Raw genomic sequence first — 26988 nt, 5'->3', positions numbered from 1 at the left:
GAGAAAAATTAGGGAAACTATGAAATTTTGAAGTTTTGCTAATTTCTGCAAAACAGTTGATATGAACATGCAAATGAGTGAGCTGAAAAAAATTGACAAAAATGAGATTTTTCCGTGGTTTAAATGTAAAACATGAAGCTACTTCTGGCTGACTACCTTCAAATTACTCATCAGTCTGATATGTACATGTATATCTAGATTTGAGACTGGGGCATAATTGTGTTTGATCAAAAAACTGGAAATTTCATGACTTCATGTACAAACAGTACTGTATGGCAAATTGTGAGGGGATGACATCATCAATGTACTGTTTGCATATTCATTTTGACTGTTTAAGAACTGTGTTGTGAAAATTAACAAAACTTCACAATTTCATGAACTCCCTTTAATACTTTTCATCTAATTTTGATCAAACTTTTTTCTCTTGTGCTTATATTAAAGGAAATAATGAAGTGTCTTGTCAGATATTTTCTGACAAACTGTTATAAGCTACTGAAATCCTTGCATCTGACTGACTGAGAGCACATTTGTCTGACTAAATGCTTCATGGAATGCCCCTTGCATTTCCCCTTTGATGTTATATCGTGAACACCGTGTCAGACTGAGACATACAAAGTATTGGTGGGAGATTCAGATTTGTTTGCCATTGTTGTAACCTGTAGACTTTTCTGGGGATGCACTACAATTGACTTTTTGTCGCTACATATGTATTTTGCCTCTAGAAACCTCCTGCGCCCCGCCGGCATGTCTCTGCGAAAGGGAATGTTCATCGTCAAGGCCTACCATGCTGAGGATGTACCCCAGAGTAAGACCCCCCATCTAGTACAGGGGTGGATCCAGGAATTCTGTAAAGGGGAGGTGCCTTTGCAAAATTAAAGGGGGGCACACGCACCCTTCACCAATTTTTTTCTTTTTATTTCTTTTATTTTAACCAACAATAAAGAGGGTGAGCGTCCCCTCTGGATCTGCCACTGATCTAGTAATTGTAGAATGCTGCAATGTGCCTCCCTAATTTTATATCTAGATAAAACATGCGAGCAAAGAAAAAAACAACACTTTTTCCATTCAAATTACAGAGAAGATGTCTTTGTGGTTTTAGGAAGACTTGAAAAAAAATATGGTGGGGAACTTCATGTTTCAAATCATTTTAGGACGCTATGACTGATATATTTATTTTAGAACAAAACGAGACTGCATTATTAGAAGAAACCTCTAAACAGAGCTTAATTATGCTGTCATATGTAAGCCAATGGAAGTTTCAAGAATTACCCCTTCCTGCTCCCCCCCCCCCCAAGAAAAATGTTACCAATGCTTAATAATTCAGAACAAATGCTGTCAAACTAGAAATTTTCGTGTGCTTGTAACTTCTTCCGAATTTTACGAGGAGCAAAATGCACCTGATTATGTTTGTCTACACAATGCAGTGAATGCCAGTGGCAATTTACGAAAGTTTTTGGCCATGAAAAAGGGCCGGTGGCTCCAATTCACAAATGTTTCATGCCATGAATATTTCTGATTTTACAGTAGTATAAGGAAAGTTGTGTTGCTGTCGCATCACTTTCCAATATTTTTAGTGTGAAAGCAGAGGATGGAACATGGCAATCAGGAGATGTTCTTTAGTATGTGAAAAGCCATAGGAAAGGGTGCAAAAATGGTGTAAAGCTGTGGAGTTAAGAGTGCCTTTTACCTCTCACTATTAACCTCTTTGTCCATGTTCTGTATTGCAGTGGACCCTGCCTTCTTTGAGGGTGTCAAGAAGTTCTTTGGAGCTGGCGATGGGGAGAGGAAGGAGTTGGTGGACCCATACCTCATTGTTGGATTTGCTGGAAAGAAGGTACAACTGTCGTAGAATGTTCCTTCATTGGATATTTTGTGGCCCTTGTTACCACCATATTAATTATTAATTATGCCTCTTACAAGTGTATATGGCTGTTTGACCCAATCCATATGGGAACCATGAGGCACATGTATCGCCTCTGTGGAAAATTATCAAATCTCAGAGAGTAGAGGGTTAGATTACATACTAAGGTTTGAGTGTCAAGTTTTGAGAATGTGATACACTACAAAGTGATTCAGCTCTATTGTGAGTGCCAAAAGTGTCTTTTTTGTTTATGGCTAGCTCTGAATGAATATTTGTCAGTCCCACTCACAGGACCACACGTACTGTCTTGTTCCCCCATCTCATAGAGTTATTAGGTATGAAAGGTATGGTGAATCAAATGTTTATGGAATGGAGGGAGATATGGAGCATAAGGACTGCAGTGCAGGCAAAAGATGTTTTACCTGCTGCTGCCGCCCTCTCTCAGGATTTTGTTGATTGATGGGTGTCCACCTGTTTTAGTATTGTAAAGTAATGTATGGTATGCGTATATTCACATAAATATTTCCTTCTTTCCAATTCTTCCAAGGTCCACCCATTGATAACAAATGGAAGTAATATATGGTGTATAATATCTTTATCTCTCTGATTCTCCCAAGGTTCAATCGTCGGTGAAGCAGTGTGACCAGAATCCAGCATGGAATGAGGAAATCCGCCTACCAATGAGGGTAAGTTTGCAAGAGACATCATGAACTTGCGGTGCTACACTGTATATCGTCCCTGGGATGAAGAGTCCTGTATCTCAGTTGACATACATGGAAAAAAAAGAATTCCCAACTCAATTTTAGATATAAAAAAATACTAATTTGTGTTTCAATACAAAACAATTATTTAATGCAGTCCAAAACAATTAATTTCTACGTTATTCGAAGTCAAAATTTCCTGAAATTCATGCTTTAGAGTTAGGAGGTCTTGTAATCTCTGGGATGATGTGGATTCACTCATTTTTATCCAGAAAAGTCATTCTTCAGAGATGCTGTGTGTACGTGTGTGCTTGAACATATTTGAAGAAATTATTAGAAAAAAGTTTGTGCTATTTGTAACATGGGCATGGACAATGAATGAATGAATGAATGAATGAATGAATGAATGAATGAATGAATGAATGAATGAATGAATGAATGAATGAATGAATGAATGAATGAATGAATGAATGAATGAATGAATGAATGAATGAATGAATGAATGAATGAATGAATGAATATACATGTATGATGATGATGATGATGATGATGAAGATGATGGTGGTGATGATGATGATGGTGATGTTGAAGATGATGGTGGTGATGATGATGATGATGACGACGACAATGATATTATTATATTCACGAAAACAAGTGAAAAAGTAACCTTATTTTATATTCTTTCAAACTACAGTTCCCCTCCATGTGTGAACGCCTCAAGCTTCAGCTGAGAGATTGGTAAATTTTATTTGCAAAAAAAAAAAAAAGAAATATATATATATATATATATATATATATATATATATATATATATATATATATAATATATATATATATATATATATATATATATATATATATATATATATATATATATATATATATATATATATATATGTTTGTGTAATGACATAATACATTGTAGCTCATGTGTGTGCATGCCTTCAATATTGTAAAACCAAAAACATTTGTGGCATGAAACTTTTGGGAATAGCTGACTATGATGGTTTACAGCATTGTACTGGTAGTCAACACTTTGTGAAGACAAAAACTTTGGCAAATTATGGCTCCTCGCAAAATTTGCAAAATTTTCATGTGCGTGAAAATTTTTGGCTTTATAGTAGCTCAGACTAAAGTTCTGAGATGCAGGAGCTTGCTCCCTATGCCCCTTTATTATTTTTTTTAATTTCAGATAGGGGAAAAAGGCAAAATAGTAAACCATGCCTAGTGGTGTGACATGATTGTGTGGTGAAATTATTTGTATGTTATAGTTTGGATAGCATGTTGCGTATTTCTGTATGTCAACAACTGTGAGGACAAAATTTCAGTTCATCTATTTTTTGCATTGGGCAGGATTGTTACTTGTATGTATTGATTTCAAGATAAAACTTAGGTTTCATGACATATCTCCAACTGTCTGTGTTATTGTGCTTGCTTTAAAATTGACATTGGAATATTTAGGTATACATATATTTTGAGTGTATAACAAGATAGTCACTAGTTATTGATTAGTAAAATAATTGAGTTCTTGTTTACTAAAAAAAGTACTCTTTGTCCAGTAGTTTCAAAAGATTTGTCCATTGCGTATGATAGAAAGTATACTCCGTTGAAATAATTCCACCTTTCTGTCACATGGGATTTGCATTTTCTTTCGCATTCCATGCTTTTTGTGCCTTGTGCTGCAGATGAAGCCTGAAAATTTCAGTAGCCTATAATTAATTTTGAAGTTCTTGTACAATATTCAGTGAAAGTGATGTCCATGATGAGTCCCTCGTTGATTGTTTCTCAACAGGGATCGTCTCTCTTCAGATGACTACATCGGCACAGCATTCTTGGATCTGGCATCCATGTCTAGTCCAGGAGAGGAAGGTACCTGAATGAATGATGATAGCGTTGGTATTGATGATGAGGAGGAGAGATGATGATGATGACGGAGATCATGACGACGATGATGATGATGATGATGATGATGATGATGACGAGGGATGATGGCGGTGATGACTACGATGATGATTATAATGATAATGGCGACGATGATGATGATGGATGATGATGATTGTGGTGGTGATGTGGTAGACAAAATTGGTGTCAGTTGTCATGATGATGGTTATAATAAAATAAAGATGATGATGATGATAATGATTACACTTAAGACGATAATGGTGGTTTTAATAAGTTTATAATTGCTGTTTTCTAGACATTGTTTATGTTTTTGTTCTGAATTAGGCTGCTGTTAGTGTGTTACCTACCACAAGTTTTCCTTGATCATGCCCCTTTCAAGCCTCTACTTTGTTCCTTTCATTTAATCATGCACTGTATTCTTGTTCCATCTCATTCTCAATTCCATTCAATCATGCCTCTCATCACTGTGATGTCATGGTTTGTCATTGTCACCTGATACGTCACCTGTGTGTTTGGATACCCCCTGATCATGTGACTGCTCCCTTGTCATGTGACTCAATGCATGCGAACAGTCCTTTTTGAAAGCAAATCCACCCAGGAGGTGGAGGATGTGGTTGAGGAAGGGGGAGAGGGAGGAGGGTGCGGGGATGCGGTTGAGGAATGCAAGACGGAGGCCAAGAAAAAGGGCGGGATTTTGATGTTCGGAAGCAGAAGGGCGAAACTCGGGGGTAAGAAAGAGAAGGGAAGCAAGAAAAGTCGGCAGAAGAAGGGGAAGAAAGATGATGCTGTAAGCTTGATGGGGGAAGGAGGAGTAGGAGGAGGAGGAGAGGGTGAAGCTGGAGTTGAGACAGGGACTCCAGTTGTGGACAGTGCGAAGGAAGAAGGTAGGATGGATACCTCCAGATTTTTTACCCCATTCCTCCCAGATCCTTTTACCCTTAGAGGCTGTAGAGTGGTGTAACTGGGTGCCAGGTGGATAAAGGGTTAAATATCATGTGCATGCTGAAGGAGCATTAGGGGGAAACTGTTATCCATCATATTGTGCTGTAAATGTAGTGGACACACTTCATTTGTGGATGTGAGCTTGCCCAAACTTATAGAACTGAAAGAGGATGGACTAGCTTCAGTTGGACGTTGGAATGTGCTGTGGAATTGTGTTCTATCCCAACAGGCATTTTTGCGAAGAAGGGAATTCAATGCAGACAAAGCTGTTGGCTTCATTTTGTCTGTTACCAGGGATGTGTATTTGGTGGATTTATCCTCAAGTCAAATTTATCATGATGATTGTGGATTAAGTGCATGATAAGCGTACTGGTTAGCAATTCGGGAAAGTTTTTTCTTCTGGGTTTTTAATCTTCTTGTTTTGTGGTGATGAATGAGTCTGTGATATCGCCCACATCATAGTCATGGCAGTGAGTGCATTCATGGATCGCCTAAACCTTAGAATATGTTGCCAAATGTGTGGGAAGCTTTGCAACCTCTTCAAAGTATGGTTTCCGTGGTAACTGACCACATCAGCATGAATCACTTGGATTTCCTTGTAAAATGAGATGCTTTGTCACTTTCTTGTTTTCTCAAAGCTCAAGGATAATGTGAACCCTCTTTTTTTATAATTCTAATCATAAATCCCCCATGATGACGTGAAGTAAATTGAATTGAATTGCTCAGATTGGGAGAGAAACTCCATTCTATGACTTCATTGTGTAAGAGTGAAATCAAACTAAATGGAACAGCAGAAAGTAGACAAATGAAAACAAAGGAAATTGTGACATTTTGTGGAGTTTGTTGTGAGTTTATGAAATACAAATTAGTGCTTAAAATTGCAGTGAGAACTCACTTTCTATGCAAATTGCATACACTATACGTAGGTTACTGATGCCATTGGCTCATACATGTAACTTTCCTACTATTGTATAAGCATCTATAGCAACAAAATCACAATACTGAATGTCTTTTCGGTTGATCAGTTGAAAAAGCATAGATATCTGCATCTTATTATTTTGGGTTGTAGTGTTTTTAAGCAGTGCTGATTTTTGGCAGCATAAAAATGACGAATATGACACTTTCATGTCATAATTTGCCAAAAATGTGTACAACTTCAAAAATTCTATATGCTTTCCTGTGTTTTTTACTGGTGTTGAAGAAACTTTCACTGTCCTGTTTATTTTGTTGTTGCACATTTTATTTAAGTGGACATGTAAAGTAGAGTGGAGTTTCAGATCCCTTTAAATACCTCCTTTTTTGAAAGCGTGACAGAGTCCCTTGGAATATCTCTCCTTTTTTTTTTTTGGGAAGCTTTTCGAAACTGGGGCAGAGGCACACTGTATTGTAAGGCTGCCTCATCACAGCTGCCATAAACAGGTATCGAATGTTGTCTATGCCGTGAATGAAGGACACGAAAGAACAACCTTTTCCTTCCGTCGAATGTCCCTCTCTTTTGGCTCTGACACGAAAGAAACGTAGGTACATTTTAGCTGTGAGTGGGAGAAAATGTTGGCACACTTCAGATCGCTACAGAGAGCCGTACGTTGTTTTTTTTTCTTAATGATGATTTGAAGTTGACATGCCGGGCGACCCTAATGTGCTGTATCCTGTATTATCAGACCTCTGATCCCTTCCTAGTGATTCAGAAAATCTTTTGGAGCCAAAATGTTGCCATGGAAACTGTGCCAATGAAAATAAATGTTTCTAGGCATGTCATATAGACTCCCAAAATTCTATATGTGTGTTGTGGAAAAAAAAACCCAAACCATTTGTAAATTTCTGCTCCTTCTATGATAAAGAAATTTTAAAAAGAAATGTCATAAAATTTTGATGATTCTTTAAAAATGACAGGCATCGACAAAAGACAAAATATATATTTTCTCTTGCTTATCTCTGTAAGTGTAGGACTGTGATTTGAATATCTGCATTTCTTGAAAGGATTTCTTCAGTATTCCAACTAAAATGACCCTACAACCCCCCCCCCCAAAAAAAAGGAAGAAAGAAAATGTGCCTGTATATTTCTTTCTAACTTAATTTCCTTTTAATGCGTGGTTTTAGATACTGTTTTAAATAGAGATTGAAGCTAAAGCTGCATTGCTTGTGCCTACTTGCATGTTGATCTTTCAACTTTTATCCTGATTGTTCAATATTTCTGATTGGATGCTACACCTTCTTTAAATTATGATTGTTCAAACATGTATCGTTCAAGGGGATTTAAAGAACAAAGCTCAGTGGAAGAAGTAATCCTACACTGTACATGTATGTTTTTGTTGTAATGGCAAGTGTCTTGTCCAATGACCACAAAAGAGGGGAGAGAATAGGCCTTCAGAAGTATGAAAATACAATCAACACAAATAATTTTAATCCATAGCTGGTTATTCGAAATGCTTATTGATTGTGTATATTATGTACAAGCAAAGACACACACACACACACACAAACACACACACATACACAAGCATACACAAGCATACACACGCATTCACTTGTTTCTAGGGGAGTGCCCAACACAACAATTAGTGTTGATTTCCCCCAGCGTGCTAAAAATAACCCAACTTGCCATATTTGGCCAGAAAAACAGCATGGGTCAAGCTCATGTTTAGATAACAGTAGACAAATAATATAAACTGGGTAGGTTGTAAATAGCCAGAAACTTATAATTGGGACTTTCATCATGGCATCCCAGTAATTTCGGAAATGAGCATCATGGAATGAGCTTGTCTTTGTTTTTTTCGTGTTAGATTTCATTGTTGTCCTGGCAACATGCCAGAATGGTGTGACATGCACCTGTTGCTGAATATTTGCCAGTGTTTTTTCTCTGCCACCTGTTGTTTTTACATAGTTTTGTTGCCACTCCAACTTGTAAACAATTATCATCAGATTTTTGTACATCGACCACATTCTGTTTTACTGAGTCTGTTTTAGGGGCTGTTTTTTCTTGAATAAAGAGTTCATAATGCTGCTATCAAATGGAAGATTTAGTTTTGTGGCATTCAAATCTGTTAATGTTCCTTTTTACCTGTTCACTTTATGACAAGCAATTCAACAAATCTGGTGAAAATAATGACAGGGTTGCTTACATGCACATGTACATGTACTTAATACTCAGATTTAATGCATAATGTTGAAAATATTCCTCAAACAAAAGTTTATCCAAGTCTTGTCTTGTAAAGAAACAACCAGTGCATGTTCAGTGTTAAAGTATTAAAATTTGTGTTATAGTTGAAAGATGTTAAATGTCCTGGGGAGAAAAATCATCCAAAAGTTAGAAAACATCAGTAAAGTAAAATGTAGCTTGCCGCAAATCAGTTTACTGATGTATTCAAATGTATTTCCCCATGGATCCTTGCAATATATTGTTTACATGTTCCATTCAGATACAGTAGAAATGTGGAATCAATTTTGCATGTATGATGTATTAAATATTGCTACATGTACAGTGTACTTTGTATGTTCAACACGTTTCAGGCAAGCGGCCCTACATATGGAGAGTTTGTTTGCAAAAACCGATAAGTCCATATTTGCCAATTGGAGATATTTGCGATGAAAGGTCAAGAAAAGTAAAGAGAATAATAAGAAAAGTTTTGCTTCTTTTGACCATAACTTTAAAAATGTACCTTTATATGTAGTGACCAATGTATCATTTAAAAGGTATTAATCCGATTTTGTACTTCATGACAGAGACATTATTTCAAAATCTTCAAAAATGGACTTATCGCTTTTTGCGAACAAACTCTTCATATACATGAAACATGAAGTATAGTGGAATATACCAAGGTATTATACAATGTATAATGCAAATTTGTATACCTTGTATGTTCTGCTGTCTTCTCACTAATCCATGCTTTGTTTTACACCTTCATGCATGCTAACATCATTTTCAAGTTTCATGTTATCATACTAACAATCATCCCTCCTGTTCTTGTTCTTGTTTCTTACCAATTACTTTGTGATTCTTTTACTGATCATCTGAAGTTAAAAGATACGAGGGTGAGATTTTCCTTTACTGATTTGCAGTAATCGGTGTGTACAGTATGTCAGGAATGTGTGTGTGCTGTGAGTGTTGATGTGTAGTGTGCAGACACATTTGCTTGTGTCTACTGTATGCACTATATATCTTGCGAGTGTAATATTTGGTGAATTGGGGTTTTTAAGGAAATTCTGTGAGTTGTGGAATTTGTGATCAGGAACCACAGCAAGAGCATGCGAAGCAAGTGTTAGTCCTTTTTTAGGAGAAAGTCTAGTAGTTCCAACCTTGGAAACAATACTGTGTACATCATGCAAGAGTGAAATATTTGCTTGTTGTTAATTTTGTGCATGCTGGTCCCCAGTGAAAATTTGTGTAACTGAAAACAGAGAAATACATCACATAAACAGTGTATGTTTGGGTGCAAGCTCCTTGTTTGACTGATAAATGGTCACTGATTGTATGGTGCACCTTAGATATATTGGCGTCAATCCCCCCATCTAGTGTACTCTGTTTTGATGAAACGTTTGGTTTTGTAGCATGTCTGCAAAATCTAGTTGGATGCCTGGGCATGTCTGTTGGCTATTCAGGAGGGAGATATCAGATGCAGATGATTATTGATGTTCAAATGGCAGGTCTTCTTCCCCCCCCCCCCCAACAAAAAAAAAAAATCGTTTATTTCTCTCCTGCATCACTTTGGGATCACCCTACCGAAAGGCTAAGTACGCTAAAATCCACCTGGTAATAGATTGATGGAAAAACAATACAGAACTATCTTAAATACCTGCCTGAGTGTATTAACAATTATTCTGGTGTGAAGCATTCAACCTGCTTAGGATTGTTTTCTCAGCACTTCATGGTTCTTGCTTTTTAAACGTTCACTTACAGTATATTTGTTCTCTCTCTCTGTCTCTCTGTCTCTCTCTCTCCATTTTTTCCAGGTTTCCTTCCCACCTACGGGCCAACATTTGTAAATTTCTACGGGTCCACCAGGGAGTTCTCCGATCTACCGGACCAATTTGAAGATCTCAATATGGGCAAGGTTAGACCACTCTTCATTTTTTCTTGTTATTGGTATGTTCCTGGATTATTTTCCCACTTAAAATTTTTATACCCCCGCCAAACGAAGTTTGAAGGGGGTATATAGGAATCAGCGGACGGTCGGTCGGGCGGTTGGTCCGTTGCAAATCTTGCGTCGCGAACTACTTCCTCAGTTTTCAACCGATTCCCATAAAACTTGGCACAGATGTGTGCCTTGGGTTGTAGATGTGCAAGACGTATTTTTTGACAGTACCCAAAAGTACGTTGCCATGGTAACGGCATATTATGGGCAAAAATGGGTACAAATCTTGCGTCGCGAACTCCTCCCACAGTTTTTGATCAATTTTTATGAAATTAGGTACAGATGTTCATCTGAATATGTTAATGTGCAAGACACATATTTCCGCAGTGGCAAAAAGTGCGCTGCCATGGTAACGGCATGTTATTGGTAAAATATAGGGCAAAATGCTTCATGGCAAAACTGCTTCATCAGTGTTCTTCCAATTCTCATGGAATTCATATTGAATGTTTGTCTTAGGATATAGGTCAGCATGACACATTTCTTGACAGTGACAAAAAGTATGTTGCCATGGTAACAGCTCACATATTATGAGCCAAAATGATGGAAAATTTTGTGTTGCAAACTACTTCCTCAGTTTTTGCCCAATTTCCATGAAACTTGGTACAGATGTGTGCCTTTGGTTGTAGATGTGCAAGACGCATTTTTCGACAGTACCCGAAAGTACGTTGCCATGGTAACGGCATATTAATGGCAGAAGATCAAGGAAAGATCTTGCAGATTTAACTACCTCCTCAGTTTTTTGACCAAAGCTTATGAAATGTTGTTTTGACCAAAGCTTATGAAATGTTGTTTGGCGGGGGTATAACCAGTCGCTGTAGCGACATTTCTAGTTTTTATTATCACTCAAAACATTTGAATTACGTTGAATTGAATTGAATTGAATTCAAAGGGATATATAAATCAGAGTGCATGCTGATGAACTGTGGGAAGATTGTGATCACACAATCAAAATCTTTTTGCTTTTATGTGTTTGTTTGTTTGTTTTTTTTGTCTAGGGTAAAGGAGTGGCTTACCGAGGTCGCGTCCTTGTCAAGATCGAGACCAAGCTCGGAGAGCACCCAGAACAGACGCTTGTGGAGATTCCAAATGCCGAAGTCCAGCGGATTGGCAAGTTTCTCCGGCGCCGCAAGTACCGCCTGTACTGTGCCCTCCTGGATGCCACCATGGTCAGCGAGTCGGATGACCCCGTGGAGTTTGAGGTCAGCATCGGTAACTACGGCAACAAACTGGATGACAGCGTGGCCCCGCAGCCCTCGACCACGCAGCCGACGAACGCTGTGTACGACGGCTGCAACTACTACTTCCTGCCGTGGAGCGACAACAAGCCGCTCCTGATCGTCAACTCCGACTGGGAGGATTGCAGCTTCAGGCTGGACACGCTCAACATGATTCTACGCAAAGTGGAGCGACTGGTGAGCTCCAGAAATTTTGATGTAGTGACGATTTTCACCTCATGATATTGCTAAAGTTTGTCTACACATTGGGTAAGGACTCTTATCTTTTCTTCTTCATGCTGTTGCTGTAGTGAATATGTTTCCACATAAGACATGTACAAAAAAGACATCTTTTCCACTCTTCCAGGAAAAAAAAAAGATTAAATATACAGAAATGGAATCTTTGTGTTTACATATTTAATTTTTTCTTCCCATTTTCAGTTTTATTTTGAGCAAAATATAGTGCATGCTACCCTAGAAGCCATCAAAGATGTTCAAAATACCCAGTTAGAGGTTTTCACCCAATTGTAATGCCACCGTAAACAACCTGAGGATGTCATATTAAGATTCCGTAGATTTTGAGGATTTTAATGCCAGTAGATGCAGAGACAGAGAATGGAATGTAGAGTAGATGTTTGTCAATGTACATGTTGTACATCAGTCACACCAGCCAAGATGCTGGTGATATACACATGTACTGCTTGCCAACGGACTGTTCTCTAACTTGCATGTTTGTTTGACGAACAGGAAGCCAACATGGAGAAGGTACGGCTGTCCATCAAAGCCGGAGCTCCCCAGGCGGAGACTGCTGCCCAGCTGATCGGCATGATTGATACTCTCATCGCAGACTGCAGGTAGGGCAGGCTTGTTGGTAGATTAATTCGTATGACCTCCGCCATACATGAAGTTACCCCCTATGAAGACGCGGTAACATGGGGATTCATGGAGTGGGAAGGCTGGCCCGGTTTGGTTTGATATATTTGATAATCCTCGTAACTAGTTGTGTACAGCTTTATCACTGATCTCTATGTACTGTAAGTACACACACAGCCGTAGAATCTCAACTGGACAGCTGACCGCTGCTATTCTTGGTTTTCAAACGTACCCTTCACGAATGAATAGGACCACCCATGATCTCTACACTACTGGGTAATAAATGCCCATCTACTTTGTAATAAATGGCCATCTACTTTGCCATGACATGCCAAATTCTTTTATTGTCACTTCTTTAAACAATTCCACACACAAATTGAAACAACCAAATAAACAAATATGGCATTTACATCGATTAGACCAACCCATTCCGAAGAAATAGTGCAACGGTCCCATGTTAAGACCTTGCAAAAAGGATAACAAAGTGGGAAGATTTTGTAATTCCTTTTCATTGGCAGTTAGTTTTAGGACATTCTCGTACTTGTCAGTGGAAAGGGCCAGCCAGCAGATGTGCTGATCTGCCAAGAAAGTACAACAATAAGAGGTTACAGTGTGTAGGTGCCCAGCCACTTTGCTGTAAATTGCCAGCCGAGGCACACTGTTGGCATTTAGTGTGATAACTCCACTCCAAGCGTGGCTGTAATGAAAGTTAGATGACACTTGTTGGTGCCACAATGTGACAGGTTGTTAACCCATTAAGTATTGTTTTGATATCTCCTAATGTCACAATGTATCTTCAACTACTGTAAAACATGATATATTCGCGGCATGAATTTTTCGCGAATTGGAACCGGCAGCCTTTTTCGTGGCATGAAATTTTCGCGAAGTGCCACTGGCGTTCAATGCATAATAGTGTAAACAAGGACTTCCGCGTGCATTTTAATTTCGTGAATCTTGGCACTCGCGAAATTCGCGAAATTAAAGTGCATGCGAAAATTCCTCGTTTTACAGTAATCAGTCCAAGGTAGTGTGCCTCTTGAGATTTTTGCTTGTGTTTCCTCAGTTTTAGAGACTGTAGGACTCTTCAACAATAAGCACAAAATTGGTATTACTACTTTTCTTTCCCCTGCCACCAAATTCAGAACCCCTCTGCCCAACGTCGAGGAATTCAAGGACAAAATCAATGAGCTCGACCGGCGCAAGTACGATCGGCGCGTCTTTGTGCTGGAGGCCATCGCGACGGACGCCCTCAAGCTACGGGAGAATGCCACCGATGTGAACGATGCCATGAGCGACGTGGAGGGTTACCTGCACCTGCTCCAGGACTTGGCTGTAGAGGTACCCTTGCTTTTTGTCCTTTGCTAGAGAAGTTGAGGCCCTTGTTTTTTGGTGGTTTTTTTTTTCAACAAAAGCACTGTTTAGCTATTGTACCACCTAAAATGACTGCAAACACCTGGCAACAGAAAGGCAGTAACTACTCAGTTGTGAACATGTTGTAGATTGTGCCATGGGAATTGTAATTTTTTGAATTTTCTCACGATGTGGGACCCTGATCTTATCATTTAGTGTCACCCTCATTCTTGCCAGATACAATGATAAGATTATGAGTCTCCTGCCAAAATTATTTTATTAGATTTAATTAACAATAAACCAAGGGACTTTGAATGATACCATCTTTTTCCTATGCATGTTATCGATGATTTATGATGCTGTATTGTCGTACACATTTTGTGTCTAATTTATGTATTTCTCTTTTGTCAGTATTCGTGTTCACAGTGCAGTTAACTTGGGAGTGATGCAATGAAATAATGGGGATGAGGGTATTTGTCAAATTAAAAGTGGAATGTTGATCATACTTCTCAATGCTCTATTTATGGATTGCTCAAAAAATGTGTATTTTGGACTTTTTCTGCAACTCTTGGTATAATCAGTTAACTTTACTGTAGCTTGCAGAGCAGAGAGAGAATGAAGATTTTTCTCTCTATTACCAACTCTTTTCGTCGCTGCAGCCCCAGAACAGCATGCCTGACGTCATCATCTGGATGCTGAGCGGCAGCAAGCGCATTGCCTACTACCGCATCCCCGCCTACGACGTGCTCTACTCCAAGCGGGGCGAGGATGCCTGCGGCAAGTTCTGCGGAAAGGTCTCCACCTTCTTCCTCCAGGTTCGTGGAAAAAAAGAAAGAAAATGAAATTAAACCCTTTGTCCTCGTAGGACGGGGCTGTACCTATGTCAGTTACAAGAAATATGTTAATAAAAAAAGGGGGTGGGGGTTGAGCTTTGACGCAGAGAAAGCTCCAATCTGTATTTAGTAACCAGAGTGTGGACGTGACATATCGTCATGTTAGTTTCGTTTTTAGATAATCTTTTTTTTTTTGGGGGGGGGGGGGGAGGGGGTTCAGTTGTAGCTCCAATATTCTGTGGGAACTTGACTATAAAGTGTTCCCCTTAATTGTTAGCCCTTTTGAGGTACATGGACCTGGGATCCAAGAAGGTGCTGTTAGATGGCGTGATAATCACTGCCATCTCCATTACGAAAGTGGACAATGTAAATCTAGTTTTTTAACTGTCAGTCAAAGTAGATCGCATACTTAGACACAAGATTCCAAGTGTAGCAAGCAAGTAAGCTCTGTCTGTTAAGGATCCGTAGGTACACGTAGTAGGACAAACCAGCCAGGAACATCAGAGGAATCAATAGGCAAACTACTGAGAGTGAAATTTTTTTTTGACTGTTTTTGGCATAGCCACTGTAATTGTTGGTGTTATTCAGACATTTGAAACATGGCAAGTATGGTAAGCATGGGTCCATGCAACAGCGCCCTCTTGTGCCCTGGGTTTATTTCCCTTTAAACAAAATGAAGTAGGAAAAAAGTGGGCAGTTCTATGAACCCATTGCATATGGAAACCTAGTTTGTCCTTTAGCCTGTCTATGGAGATTCAGAATTCAGCAGGAAACTGGTTAAGATTGTATGCTTCAATCACCTACATACCAGTGTAGATGTACACTTTATACTCGAGCAGTCCATGGGCTTGACGTTATGTATTTGCTAGTATTTTGTCAATGTGTGTAACTTTCAACCGTTAGTTGTAGATTTCATCGAAAGTCTGTGCTTCCTCTATTATCGTGCGAGGCAGCCATTCATTGTAACAGCAGACTCATGAAGATGCCCTAAAATCTATGTTTGCTATCTTTCAATCATTTAGGACTAACCCTGGTTGAAAAAAAAAAAAAATCATGTTTTAAAAATGTTTGTGATACGTATATCAGTCACTAGTCCCATTTTTGTCTCATAGGTCCCTATACTGATAGCATGTTCTGTTTTAGGAGCACTAACAACTTCAGAGAGTGTCCAAAGTTCACACAAGTATGTGTATGCTCTACCTCTTTTTCCCAACTCTCCCGCAAAAGAACATTCCAGAATTTACAAGTATGAGATGTAACATCATATTTGGTTAAACTGTGTTAAAATGTACATTGCCATAAAGTGAAGAGGAGAAATAGATATTTGTTCTTAAAAGCCAGAAACCAAAGAAAGAATTATGCACAAAAAATGGTTACGTCTATTCACATCTGTTGAAGTTGGATCAATATCCAGATTTTGATTTTGCTGCACTAAACAATGTTCAGAGGATGGTTGGGCAAAATGCAAGCCCTACAAAATATCAAGCTAACCACTGCTGAATTTCTAACCTCATGCCAGTTAACTGATCAGCAGTAGATAAAAGGCTATGCAGTGCATGAACTCCTTGATTTTATTAATTGCATGTATTATATTTTGCTGAAATAAGAAAAGCAATATAAATGTCGCGTGAGGACCCAAGGAGACATAGAATGCATGTAAACGATACAATACTTGACATCATTCTGTACTAACCAAAACTGCTTGATTATCTATAAGAGTGAAATGATCTGACCATGTAGAGAGAATTCCAGCTGAAACTATCTTTTGTTACAGATGATAATAAAATGCAGCAGAAAAAGTGTGCAGCACAAAGATGGATACCTCTGATAGGGATGAAATTATAAACATCTGATATGGGATGAATGGTTGTCTTGGCAACAAAGTGATGACCGGCTTTTATAAAAGCCATTGTCATGTGATCGGATGTAATAATGAAAAAAGAAAAGAAGGAAAACTAAAAAAAAAATGGTGAGCAGAACTAGCTGTGTTTTCTGTACCAGGAGCCTTCCACAGAGCCAGATCGGAGAGCCCCCGAGCGTGTTCCAGCCCTGGTATGAATCCTTCTCCTCCTCCTCCTCCTTAAATTTTGTGCTCAGCATCTTCTCAATGGCCTCCTTATACCAGTTCTTGCCCCTCCCCTACCCGGCTGCTCTCTCTCTCTCTCCTTCATCGCTCCTAACCCTCTCATTGCTCGTGCCTAGACACTTCCATTTTGCCAGATGTACATTGTAGCATCACTGATCCATATTCGCTGCTGTGTTTCGTACTTGCCTTTGTGTAGATGGTGTAATAATCTCTGTGACTTTGTGAACCAACTCATTTGTCCCAACCTTTGCATTCCAAGATGATGAATTGCTTCATTGTGGATAAGCAGTCATTTTAACATGACTTCCAGTTTTGTTTTGTTCTTTTAATTCATAAAGTGCACATTACTCTTATCGAAAAAAAGAAAAGAAAAAGAAAAAAAATGAGGTCCAGGCAGGCACATTGCAAGGAATTGTAGTGAGTGAACATGACTTCAAAAGTGTCTATTCCCTGATTCAATAAAAGAAAAAAAAAAAGAGAAATAGAGAAGATCAAAGCAATTTATTGTGTTTGGCATGCAGTGAGTGTGATGACAAAAAATTCAACAAATCAGTGTTTTCATTGAACCTTAATTCATGTGACATTTTCTGCAAATGTGAACAGATTCATTTTTTTTGTCTCTTGTGGTGTGCTTTGCGCTTTTCTAGCTCTAGGAAGTAGAAAAAAAAAATCCTTGTTCCTATTTCTAGAATGTTGTAATCTTTGTTTTTAATTGAACCCTGCCCCACTCTAAAGCAGAAATAAAAGATAGAAAAAAAGAGATTTCTTGTTTATGTAGGAGAAGAATTTTAAAGTTAAGTTGGGAGGGGGGTGGGTATTTTGAGGGTTAGCATTCCATATCAAATGCAGAAGACCCTTCTAGAAGAAAAGTGTTCTGTATATATTTTTTTTTCTCTCTGCAATTTGATGATCACATTGTCCGAATTTCAAAAAGCTTTTTGGGAAGACAGATATAAACTTTAGCAGCTATGAAATTAAGATACATACCCTGAGGATATTGCAGAAGCTCTCATACAACTTTTGAGCATTGTTCACATTAATTGACCATCGAACATTAGCAATTTTATGTGGACATACAGACACAATCACTTTACATGCTTTGAGATGTCAATTCCTACCAACAGCTTCTAGATTATGAGGTCTGCATGTCCAGTAAAAAGAGAAATAACAATAAATAGATTTAAAAAAAAAAGGTTTAGATCCATGTTGCCAAGTTTGGTTTGCACAGTGTAACCTATTCTATTAGTGAGATTTTGTCTTTCGCTTGTGATTTTGCTCAATCAGTTTTTCCACTGTATTTATCCTACCAAAATTTTCCTTTCAGAAATAACAAATTATGATAGTGATAATGGGATTATTGCATGCAGATTACTCATATGGGTCCTCATTGAACATTGGGTTTGAAATTTCAAGTTTTAGTCAATGTGAGAACTGAACTCCCAACAGAAGAACCGCACTACTGTTTTCTTGTCTTAACTGCAGATAGTAACATAATTGGGAAGCTCGATTTTACTTCTACCTCCTGTATTTTCAGTATGACCACTAAGTCTTGCCCCTCCTCTTCTGCTATGGGAAAAGTCCATGATGCATTTCTGCAGAAACACCAACTTTCTACCTCTCTGTCCAATTTTCTCTTGCCATCAGCCAGCCTCCCTTAAGCCGCTCACTACTTCTCTTCACAGTGAATTGACAAACTTTAAAAAATGTCCAGTTAATTAACTCGTTCCATACAGGAACCTGGTGGCCTGTGTATTAGGTCTGTGGGCATTTCAGAATTCAGTATGGAATCGGTTAAATGAATATTAATATGTAGCCATTAAATAACTGGTCAGAGTAAAAGTGTGGGGTATAATGGAGATTTTTGGCTCTAGTTAATAAACAGGTGACAGGAAACAACAAATCTTTGTAAACAATTGAAAAGTTTGACAGAATCAAGTGTTTTGTCATTTTTGCTTTCTTACTGTTACAATACATGTACAGTATATATGGTGAACAGCGAATGGGAAATCATATACAGTGTACCTGTACTTAATGACTATTTGCTAACAGAAATATATACTTCTCGTGGGTGGTGTACATATATGGGCTTGTGCCATATTTATGATATTGCCGTTGCAGCTATAAATGCATTTTATGAGGGATCAATTAATTCATATATCAGAGACATTCCCTACACATATTGTAAGTGTATTTTTATGCCTTACCCTGATTAGTGCCAGAGATATATCATATATTTTTTAATGCGCTTCAATTAACATTTTATAATGCTATATAGTCACAAGGCTGAGGTTATGATTGACAAACTGAGGTTTATTTGTTTGATGAATTGAAGCAAATTAGGGATGCAGTCGTTTTTAAAAATTCAGATTAAGCAAGCTTTGGCTTTATTCACTTGTGTAAATCAGACACTCAATGTTCGTGTTTGTTGTGTATCATGAAGCTGTGTTTTGTCTGAATTTCATAACTGTGACTCTGTGTATTTGTCCCATTGCTTTATTCATTGTGATGTTCATATTTTGTGTGGCTGCACCCTGACATTTTATTTTAAATGCTATCCAGCAAGAGCAGAGTTCCAGTAGTAGGCAATCTAGGGTAAGACATTTAGCTGGCATATGTGACCGCTCAGCTCAAAACATCCAAAAAGTAGGCTGAAATGAATTTTCACTGTTCTATTTAGTTTAAAAGAACAACTCTAAGCTTTGAAATGATATATAACTTTTTGTTAACATTGGAACATCCTAACCTATTCAAAAAGTGATTGTTAAGAGAGAGAAGCTGTAGTTTCATAGCTAAGGGAGAAAAAAAAGGATTTGATAATTTAGGATAGCTCAGACATGAAAACTTGTTGTGCAGTGTATTTCCCAGTGAAAGCAGCTCATGTCAAAAAACAAAAACAAACAAACAAAAAAAATATGTGGTTCAGAAAAACTGCTAATATGTTGATTTCAGTTGTGTTTTGAGCTGCCATATCGTCTTAGTACGTAGAGAAAGATTACACTCCGAAGTAAAACAAGTAAGTTAACTTTGAAAATTTAAGTCTGTCAACCACAATGACTCTTTTGGTCCACTGTAGAGAATCATAATCTGCAACTTTTTGTGGGTTTTGAGCTGGGCGGTCACATGTGTCTTTTCCTCTGCTCTTGGATCTTTTTTTTTTTTTGCCCCAATCATCAATATCCACCCTAGCAATAAAAAAAAGAAAAAACAAAAACAGCAACAGCTAAAGACAGAAATTGGTGTGCTCTTTGGCAGTTAGTTGTGATGTGATTGAAATTTGCATCGTGTCATGTTAATCAGCGACATTCATCAAGAAAAGTTTCAGTATCGCACAAAGAGATTGATTGCATCTTGGTTCTGATTGCTGAGCTTGTTCTTGCTATGTAGATATTGATGGCTTTGGTGTGATGGGGGTAATGTTATGCAATTTTTTTTTGTTCTTTTTTTTTTTCCCAAAAAACAAAACTAAATAAATTGTGCAAGCATTATGTACTTCTTTTCTTATTCGGATAAAAATCATCCTTTGTATGATGGTTTTAACCTGTTCAAGACTATTCATAATTATACTCTGGCAGGTGTCTGTGGGGAATTATGATATACACCTGTAGCAAAATCGGGTCGTCCTTAAATTCCATGACTTAAGCGTTTGACGTTCTAAGGGGTTTCCTATGTTGGTAAATGATGAGGTTGCCTGTGTAGTTTGAATGCCAGGGGTTATATTCTGCTAGACGCTGAACGGTCTCAGCTCCCGAAGTAATTTGCAAGTCATGGCAAGGAATGGAAGATGCTTAGTAGATTAAAGGCATGAACTGGTGCTTACATAGAATACACTGTATGAGTGTAACCAATTGAGTCCTGGAGGAATATCACATATTGCTACTGAAATAATTGTCTAGTTTTGCATCATTTCTTCACTTGGCAAAAAAATTGGCTCGAAGTTTACAAAATCAGAAAGAAATTATTAACAGACTTTGGGTAATTTGCAACAGAAATGGGGACTTTCACCTTCTGAAATATGTTCAGAATTTAGGAGTCCACTGTAAATTTTGTGATTCAAAATGCTCTTGAAAATTCTGCGCCGTAATTGTACTGTAAAAGTGGAAATGTTCATGGTATGGCGCGTTTTGTGTGACTAGTGCAAAAATGAAAGAATTGGAATGTTTTGCTTGTTTTATGAAATATTATTGATACTTGCGTTTTATATCTTGATTCCGCAGAATTAGAAAAGCATGCAGAATTCGTCATACTCCATCAAGCACATGCAAAATTGTCCACTTTTATTGTTCAGTTGTGTGTGAACATTGGAGGGCTCAAATAATAGATGTTTTTGTTTTTTTTCTCAGCCATATTAAAAACCTTGAATGAACAGTAAAGATTCACAGTGAAAAGATGCAGCACCAAAATCATATAAATAAGATTACTGTGACTCAATGGGCCAATGGAATATTACAAAGAGGAAGGCTTGTGCTAAAAGGCTTGGTGCATCAAGGGCAGCATGGTGTATGTATGTGCCACAGAACTGCAGTAGTAGTAGTAGTAGTAGAAGTTGTTGCAGTAGTGAAAAAAAGGTGTGCAATATAAAGAGTGCTTCATGATTTTTTTTTTTAAAGCTCTGCTTATTGTTGTCAATTTACATTCAGCTTCCACAGGTGAGTATGCATTATTTTCTAGGCAGTGTCCACACGAGTGTGGAGAAATGGTGATTTTCACATTTCAGTCAGCAACATAATCACAATATTGGTGTGCAGTACATAGATACAAGTGTTTTGTGTTCTCTCTTGTATACTGTAATAGTGGAATATGGAAAGTTCTGATCATTCATTCACAGTTATTGTTGTGTGTCATTATTCAAGAAAATTACATTCAAAGAAATAATCTGCACCATTCCCTGTCCTCAACTTCTCAGTGTACTCTTTATCAAACAGGTGTGAAGTACAAAAAAAGTGCAGGTGTCCATTTGGTGTATTATTATGCTGTATACAGCACACATGTGGATCATGTTGTTTCAGACATTTCACAGATCAATGAGGTCTCTATTTCTGGCACAAACAAGTGTAATTACAATTATGGTCACCTAGATGTTTTCATTTTCTTTAAAAGTGCAATTTACATTGTATGCTACTTCTTTTTCTTTTTCTTTTTTTTTTTTTGGGGGGGGGGGGAGATAAACTGGAGTTTGGTCACTCATGTCACAATATTCCCACATTGAACCTTCAAACTCCATATAAATCAAACAAAGAATTTGTAGAAAGGTGGATTTTCATGTAATTTTTCACAGTTAGATTAATGCTTGAGCTTCTCTCCAAAAAGTATTGAAATAGATCTGACCGATACCAGAAAATAAAGATATACCTGCTAGACCTCCTTCCAGCAAATAATAAAGGAATTCCAAACTGGAAAGCAGAGTGAATTTTGTAGTAGGGGAGGAGGAGTAGAAAACATTTTCTGTCTGATACTTATGCTGTGTTTTTCTCCCTCTTTTCAATGCTTTTTTTGGAACACTCTGCGGTGATATGCACAGTTCCCTGGTGGAAAGACCACGAACGTCGGCGTGAAGAAAGTGCCGGGAATGCTGCGCGCCAAGTTCTGGTTTGGCTTGGAGCCAGACAGCCCCAACTTCCAGGGCAGCCTCACCGACTCCAGCATCGTCGTCTATGCCGAAACGGTATGCGCTGGTGGAAATACTGGTTCTCTGAAGCCGCAGCTCTTTCCCGGCCAGAAATTTACCGTGTTCCATGAAGCTGCTGATCAGGAATTATATTATCCATGTACCAGTGTATTTATTTAGTGCTGTCTCACCAAATTTATGGACTAAAAGCATCCATAAACTTTGAATTATTTGAACTTTGAAACATGTCTTCACCTGTACTTTTTTATTTTTCCAAAGGAATTTAAAAGCCAAGGTTGTGAGTGAATTAATGCCATAATTCAAAATGGGGCAATGCTTTACTTTAATAGCAAAAACCGTATGTCCCAAAAAAATTACAATGGGACCCTCCGCAATGATAACTTTAAAGATAGTGAATCAATCCAAATACAATTTCAGGGTACGAAACTAAAACTCATTGCCCACATCTTACTGAAAACCCCATTCGATTTGCTTCAGTGGTCAAAGAGAAATGAGGAATTTTGTAGAGCATGTCAGGAATCTCTTCCCTCCAAGTTTTGTCTATTGTGTTCACACACAAGAGCATCCAAGTGCTAAACTTGGAAGAATCAGACTCATGACATGCTTTACAACAATCCACATTTCTCAGTGACCGCTTAACCAAATTGAATGGGGTTTTCTGCAAAATAGAGCTAAGATGTTATATTTTAAGACCCTGAAGTAGCATTTAGACAGTTTAATCATATTGGGTGTTCTCAATGCGAAAATCTGATTATATTTTTTTGGGGGACATACTGTATATTTTAGTTTTTGTACTGGTTTCATGCTGTTGCCTGGGGTATCTCCAGGTCAGGGTAAAAAAAAAGAAGAAGTACCAAACTGTGATGTCATAGCCGTTCATCGCCATTGAAACTGGTTCTCAGCAACCTCACCTGGCCCCAATATCTGTGTACGCTATTGTTGCTGACCATGCTCGTGTCTAGTTCCAACCCAGGCTGTAACAAAAAACTGTGACGTCATCACTTTAATACTCCATAGACATAAGATATCCCATGAGGTATTGAGCTTCAATGCCTTTGGGTTTTATAAATGTATGCTTGATGAGATGTAACGATTCTTTTTAATCCAGTAATTGCCACTTTAGTTGGTTTCATTGAGTGGACCACATTTGAGTGCATTTCATAAGACACATTACACTCCAATTTGGAGAGACAGAATTCAACAACCAGTGAATGGGACCTTCCCTATTTTGGGGTATCACTTTCCGATAAGTGCAGAAAATTTGTGTGTAAATTAACATCTGCATATTTTATACATCCATTGTGCAGGAACCCAATCAAATTACATGTACATGGATATGATAATGAACTTGTTGAGTAATTTGTAGTCCATGTGTTGGTACATATGTAAAAAATAGAACAGACCTCAAGCTCATGCTGTCTTCAAATAAGCTATTGGTATTGACAGCATGATACATTTCTTGAGTTCTGTTCTTTTTCTTATAATGAACTTGATATAATCATATGGTTTCCACATCAACAGTTTATTGTGATCTTCTTTGCAGTATGAGAACCAGATGAGTGTACTAGGGAACTGGACCAACAAAGCTCTGCCCAGACCAAAATGGTCTGATGCTTCTGGAAAGGTAAGTTCTGGAACCCTTATTTCCTATTTGTGCAATATACACTTTGTATGTTTGTCCAAATGTAATTGTTTCTCTTCATGTGTAGATACTGTACACTACATTGTCACATCTAAATGTAATTTACCAGTGGTAAAAAGGTTTTGTTAAATGAGGCATGCAAAGTGAAATCCACAAAATGCCTTGCAAAAATATCAGACTGAATAAATGTACTATGATGGAGTGATGTAGATTCGTGATGTAAGTCTAGTGCTTACCCATAAGTTGAATTTATTAGTAATATAGGTCCTACACGAAAGTCTTATCATGAATGCTTGAAAATGCTTCACATTGTGTTGCTGGTGCAGTTTGACACATCTTTGTTGTGCAGAGTAATCTAGTAGCAATAGATTTTTTGTACGACAAAGAGCTGTCAGTTGAAGAAACCTTCAAAAACAATAACTGTAGGTAAATTCTATGATGTTCCTGTTGTTCTTATAGGTCAAACTCCCCAAGGACAAGTTCAAGCTACCCGAAGGATGGCGCTGGGAAGGAGACTGGTTCAAGAGTCCTGAACTCAGGTAGGACCAGGAACTATCCACCAAGGAACAGATTCTCCTCTAGATCTTTTGCCCACTGTACAGTATATGCATCTAATTTATACCTACCTATGGCAGAGAAACAAACAAGCCTGATATACACTGCTCTAGTTGAGATAGCCATCACATATCATCCAACTGTGTAATTTTGGTAGCAGTTTTATACATGTATCGTATTGTTTGTAGCAGACTTTATTTTTGTGTCTGGGAAGGTCTGTAACCTATTCAAACTCATCCATGTTTTTTTTCATCTTCTTCAAGAGATTCAGCTGTCTACAAATTACACACTACATGCATCAGACCCTGATGTGCTGAGAGCTTTAAACATACAGTGTATGTTGTCATGCTGTTTTTCACTGCCAGATATATTTGAAATTTTATGGACACATTTGAATAAATCATGAATGATAAGCTTTGCTTTTTTCCTTCTGATTGTTGATCACCCCAAAATGACACAGGTACAATATGTATGCACTGAACAATAGACGTAATAGCACATCACAGCATTACAATCATGTTACAATAGGTAAATGTAACATTAGTGTTCAGATAATGACTTTACGTAACAGTGTAGCCTTGCCGTGGGTTTCTATGTTGACTTTGTCTAGTAGGAGTTGACCCATGCAATATTCATATACTGTACATAAACCCTCAGCTTTGGTTAATTATGCCCATATGTGTGATTTGTTGTGATCTGGCGCAGTCTGATGTTTGACGCTGATGCGGGCCAGACCAAGTTTTTGGAGGACATCTACGAGCACGAGACGAGGAACATCCCTGGAGGGGCGTGGCAGACAGCTTCAGTGCCCTTCACCGACGTGGTAAGCTGGCTCCATTTTAAAGGAGACCTCCAGATAATATGCAGACTTTTGCATTTGAACATCTATAACTTGGTTATTCTGGGTACAGAGTTTCAGAATTTAGAGTGATTGGGATGAGGAATAGGAATGTTTTCAAAATACATAACAAATCACGATGATGATGATGATGATGATGATGATGATGATGATGATGATGATGATGATGTAGCAGCTTCACATGAGAATGTGTGATTTGATGCTCGAGGAAGCAGAACGAAAGAAGGAAGCATGCATAAATTCTACACAGGTGAACTTGTGAAGCTAGTGTGTATTGTAACGGAATTACATCAATTTGCTACATTATTGGAATATGTGAGCTTCCTCTATGTCATCGTCCCTGTTCATTGAAGCAGATCTGCTGTGTATGGTAGAAATATATCTCTTGGTGAACCCACTGGTGATGGGGACCAGGAACCTGTTTTACTCATGTGGGAACTGTATCAAACCAACAAAAAAACCCAGTGTTGGGACGGATTCAGATCATATCTAATTGGGAAGGGTACAAAGACATTCAAGATATATTCTAAAACATGGCTACATGTACAGTAGGTGGATGCAAGCTACATTTTATTGTTCCCAAATGTCATAGTGAAGTATTTCCTAACTTCTTAGGGCTTATTGATCCCAAAACTGTCCCTAAGATCAGTTGAATTGAACTTAGGATTGAGTTTAGAGTTCAGTCAAACAAGCCCCTGATGTTCCATGTAGGCCCTATGGCAGTTCTTGGAGGCATAAGGTTTAAAGCGCCCTCAATTCCTCTAATCTTCCTGTCAACAGAAAGGAGACCCCGCTCCCAAGCGTGAGGAGCTGCAGTGCCCAGAGGGTTGGCAGTGGGATGATGCCTGGGCCCAGGACATCAACAGAGCTTGTGATGAGGAAGGTGAGCTCTATTTTTTATTCAGCAGATCACACTCATCACAAGATGACGTGATGATGACCCAGAATTTTCATTTTGGATTTGTGAAAGGTGCAGAAAATTGACCTTTGTGTCATTTAGAACAAGTCATATGAGAGGAGAATAAAGAAAAGATCTGCTATGTCAGAACACCTGCCCATTGCAAGTGACATTATGTCAGCATCTTCACAGCTGTTTGCACTAAAGCAGCAAGATTCAGGAGGTAAATTGATGGATTAGAGTTTACTCTACTCCTCTGCCTCCGATATGACAGTACATTAGTTTAGAATAGTATGTAACCTATAGATGTGTTGAAACAGTGAAATGACAGTACTTTGTTTCAACAGGATAATATTAAACATAAGATACATGTATATTTGTTGTGTTAAAACTAATGAATAGTAAAAGAATCAACAGTGTCAAAATTCAAGAGTTCTCTTACAGTATGCCACACATTGGATGCTCACTTCGTTGTCTTAAGTCTGTTGCCGGTGAAGCAGGTGGTTATTTGTTG

The 26988-nt window shown here is 38.2% G+C and overlaps 1 protein-coding gene across 1 annotated transcript in view; it reads left to right on the top strand.

The window, feature by feature from the left end:
* LOC139731998 (myoferlin-like) overlaps positions 1-26988 on the top strand; it is a 200052-nt gene that overhangs the window by 53656 nt on the left and 119408 nt on the right. Inside the window, exons 11-26 of the mRNA XM_071642871.1 lie at positions 723-805; positions 1728-1834; positions 2479-2547; positions 3257-3300; positions 4355-4431; positions 10357-10457; positions 11534-11950; positions 12500-12606; positions 13768-13963; positions 14635-14790; positions 16810-16860; positions 22413-22556; positions 24064-24144; positions 24622-24701; positions 25423-25540; positions 26357-26459. Coding sequence (XP_071498972.1) covers positions 723-805; positions 1728-1834; positions 2479-2547; positions 3257-3300; positions 4355-4431; positions 10357-10457; positions 11534-11950; positions 12500-12606; positions 13768-13963; positions 14635-14790; positions 16810-16860; positions 22413-22556; positions 24064-24144; positions 24622-24701; positions 25423-25540; positions 26357-26459 — 1934 coding nt within the window. The remainder of the gene's footprint in view (positions 1-722; positions 806-1727; positions 1835-2478; positions 2548-3256; positions 3301-4354; positions 4432-10356; positions 10458-11533; positions 11951-12499; positions 12607-13767; positions 13964-14634; positions 14791-16809; positions 16861-22412; positions 22557-24063; positions 24145-24621; positions 24702-25422; positions 25541-26356; positions 26460-26988) is intronic.

The sequence above is a fragment of the Diadema antillarum genome, unplaced genomic scaffold (assembly GCF_040938485.1).
Source record: "Diadema antillarum isolate AM-2024a unplaced genomic scaffold, OU_Dant_1.0 seq00000392_RagTag, whole genome shotgun sequence".
Lineage (NCBI taxonomy): Eukaryota > Metazoa > Echinodermata > Echinoidea > Diadematoida > Diadematidae > Diadema > Diadema antillarum.
This window is presented reverse-complemented; position numbering and strand designations above follow the sequence as displayed.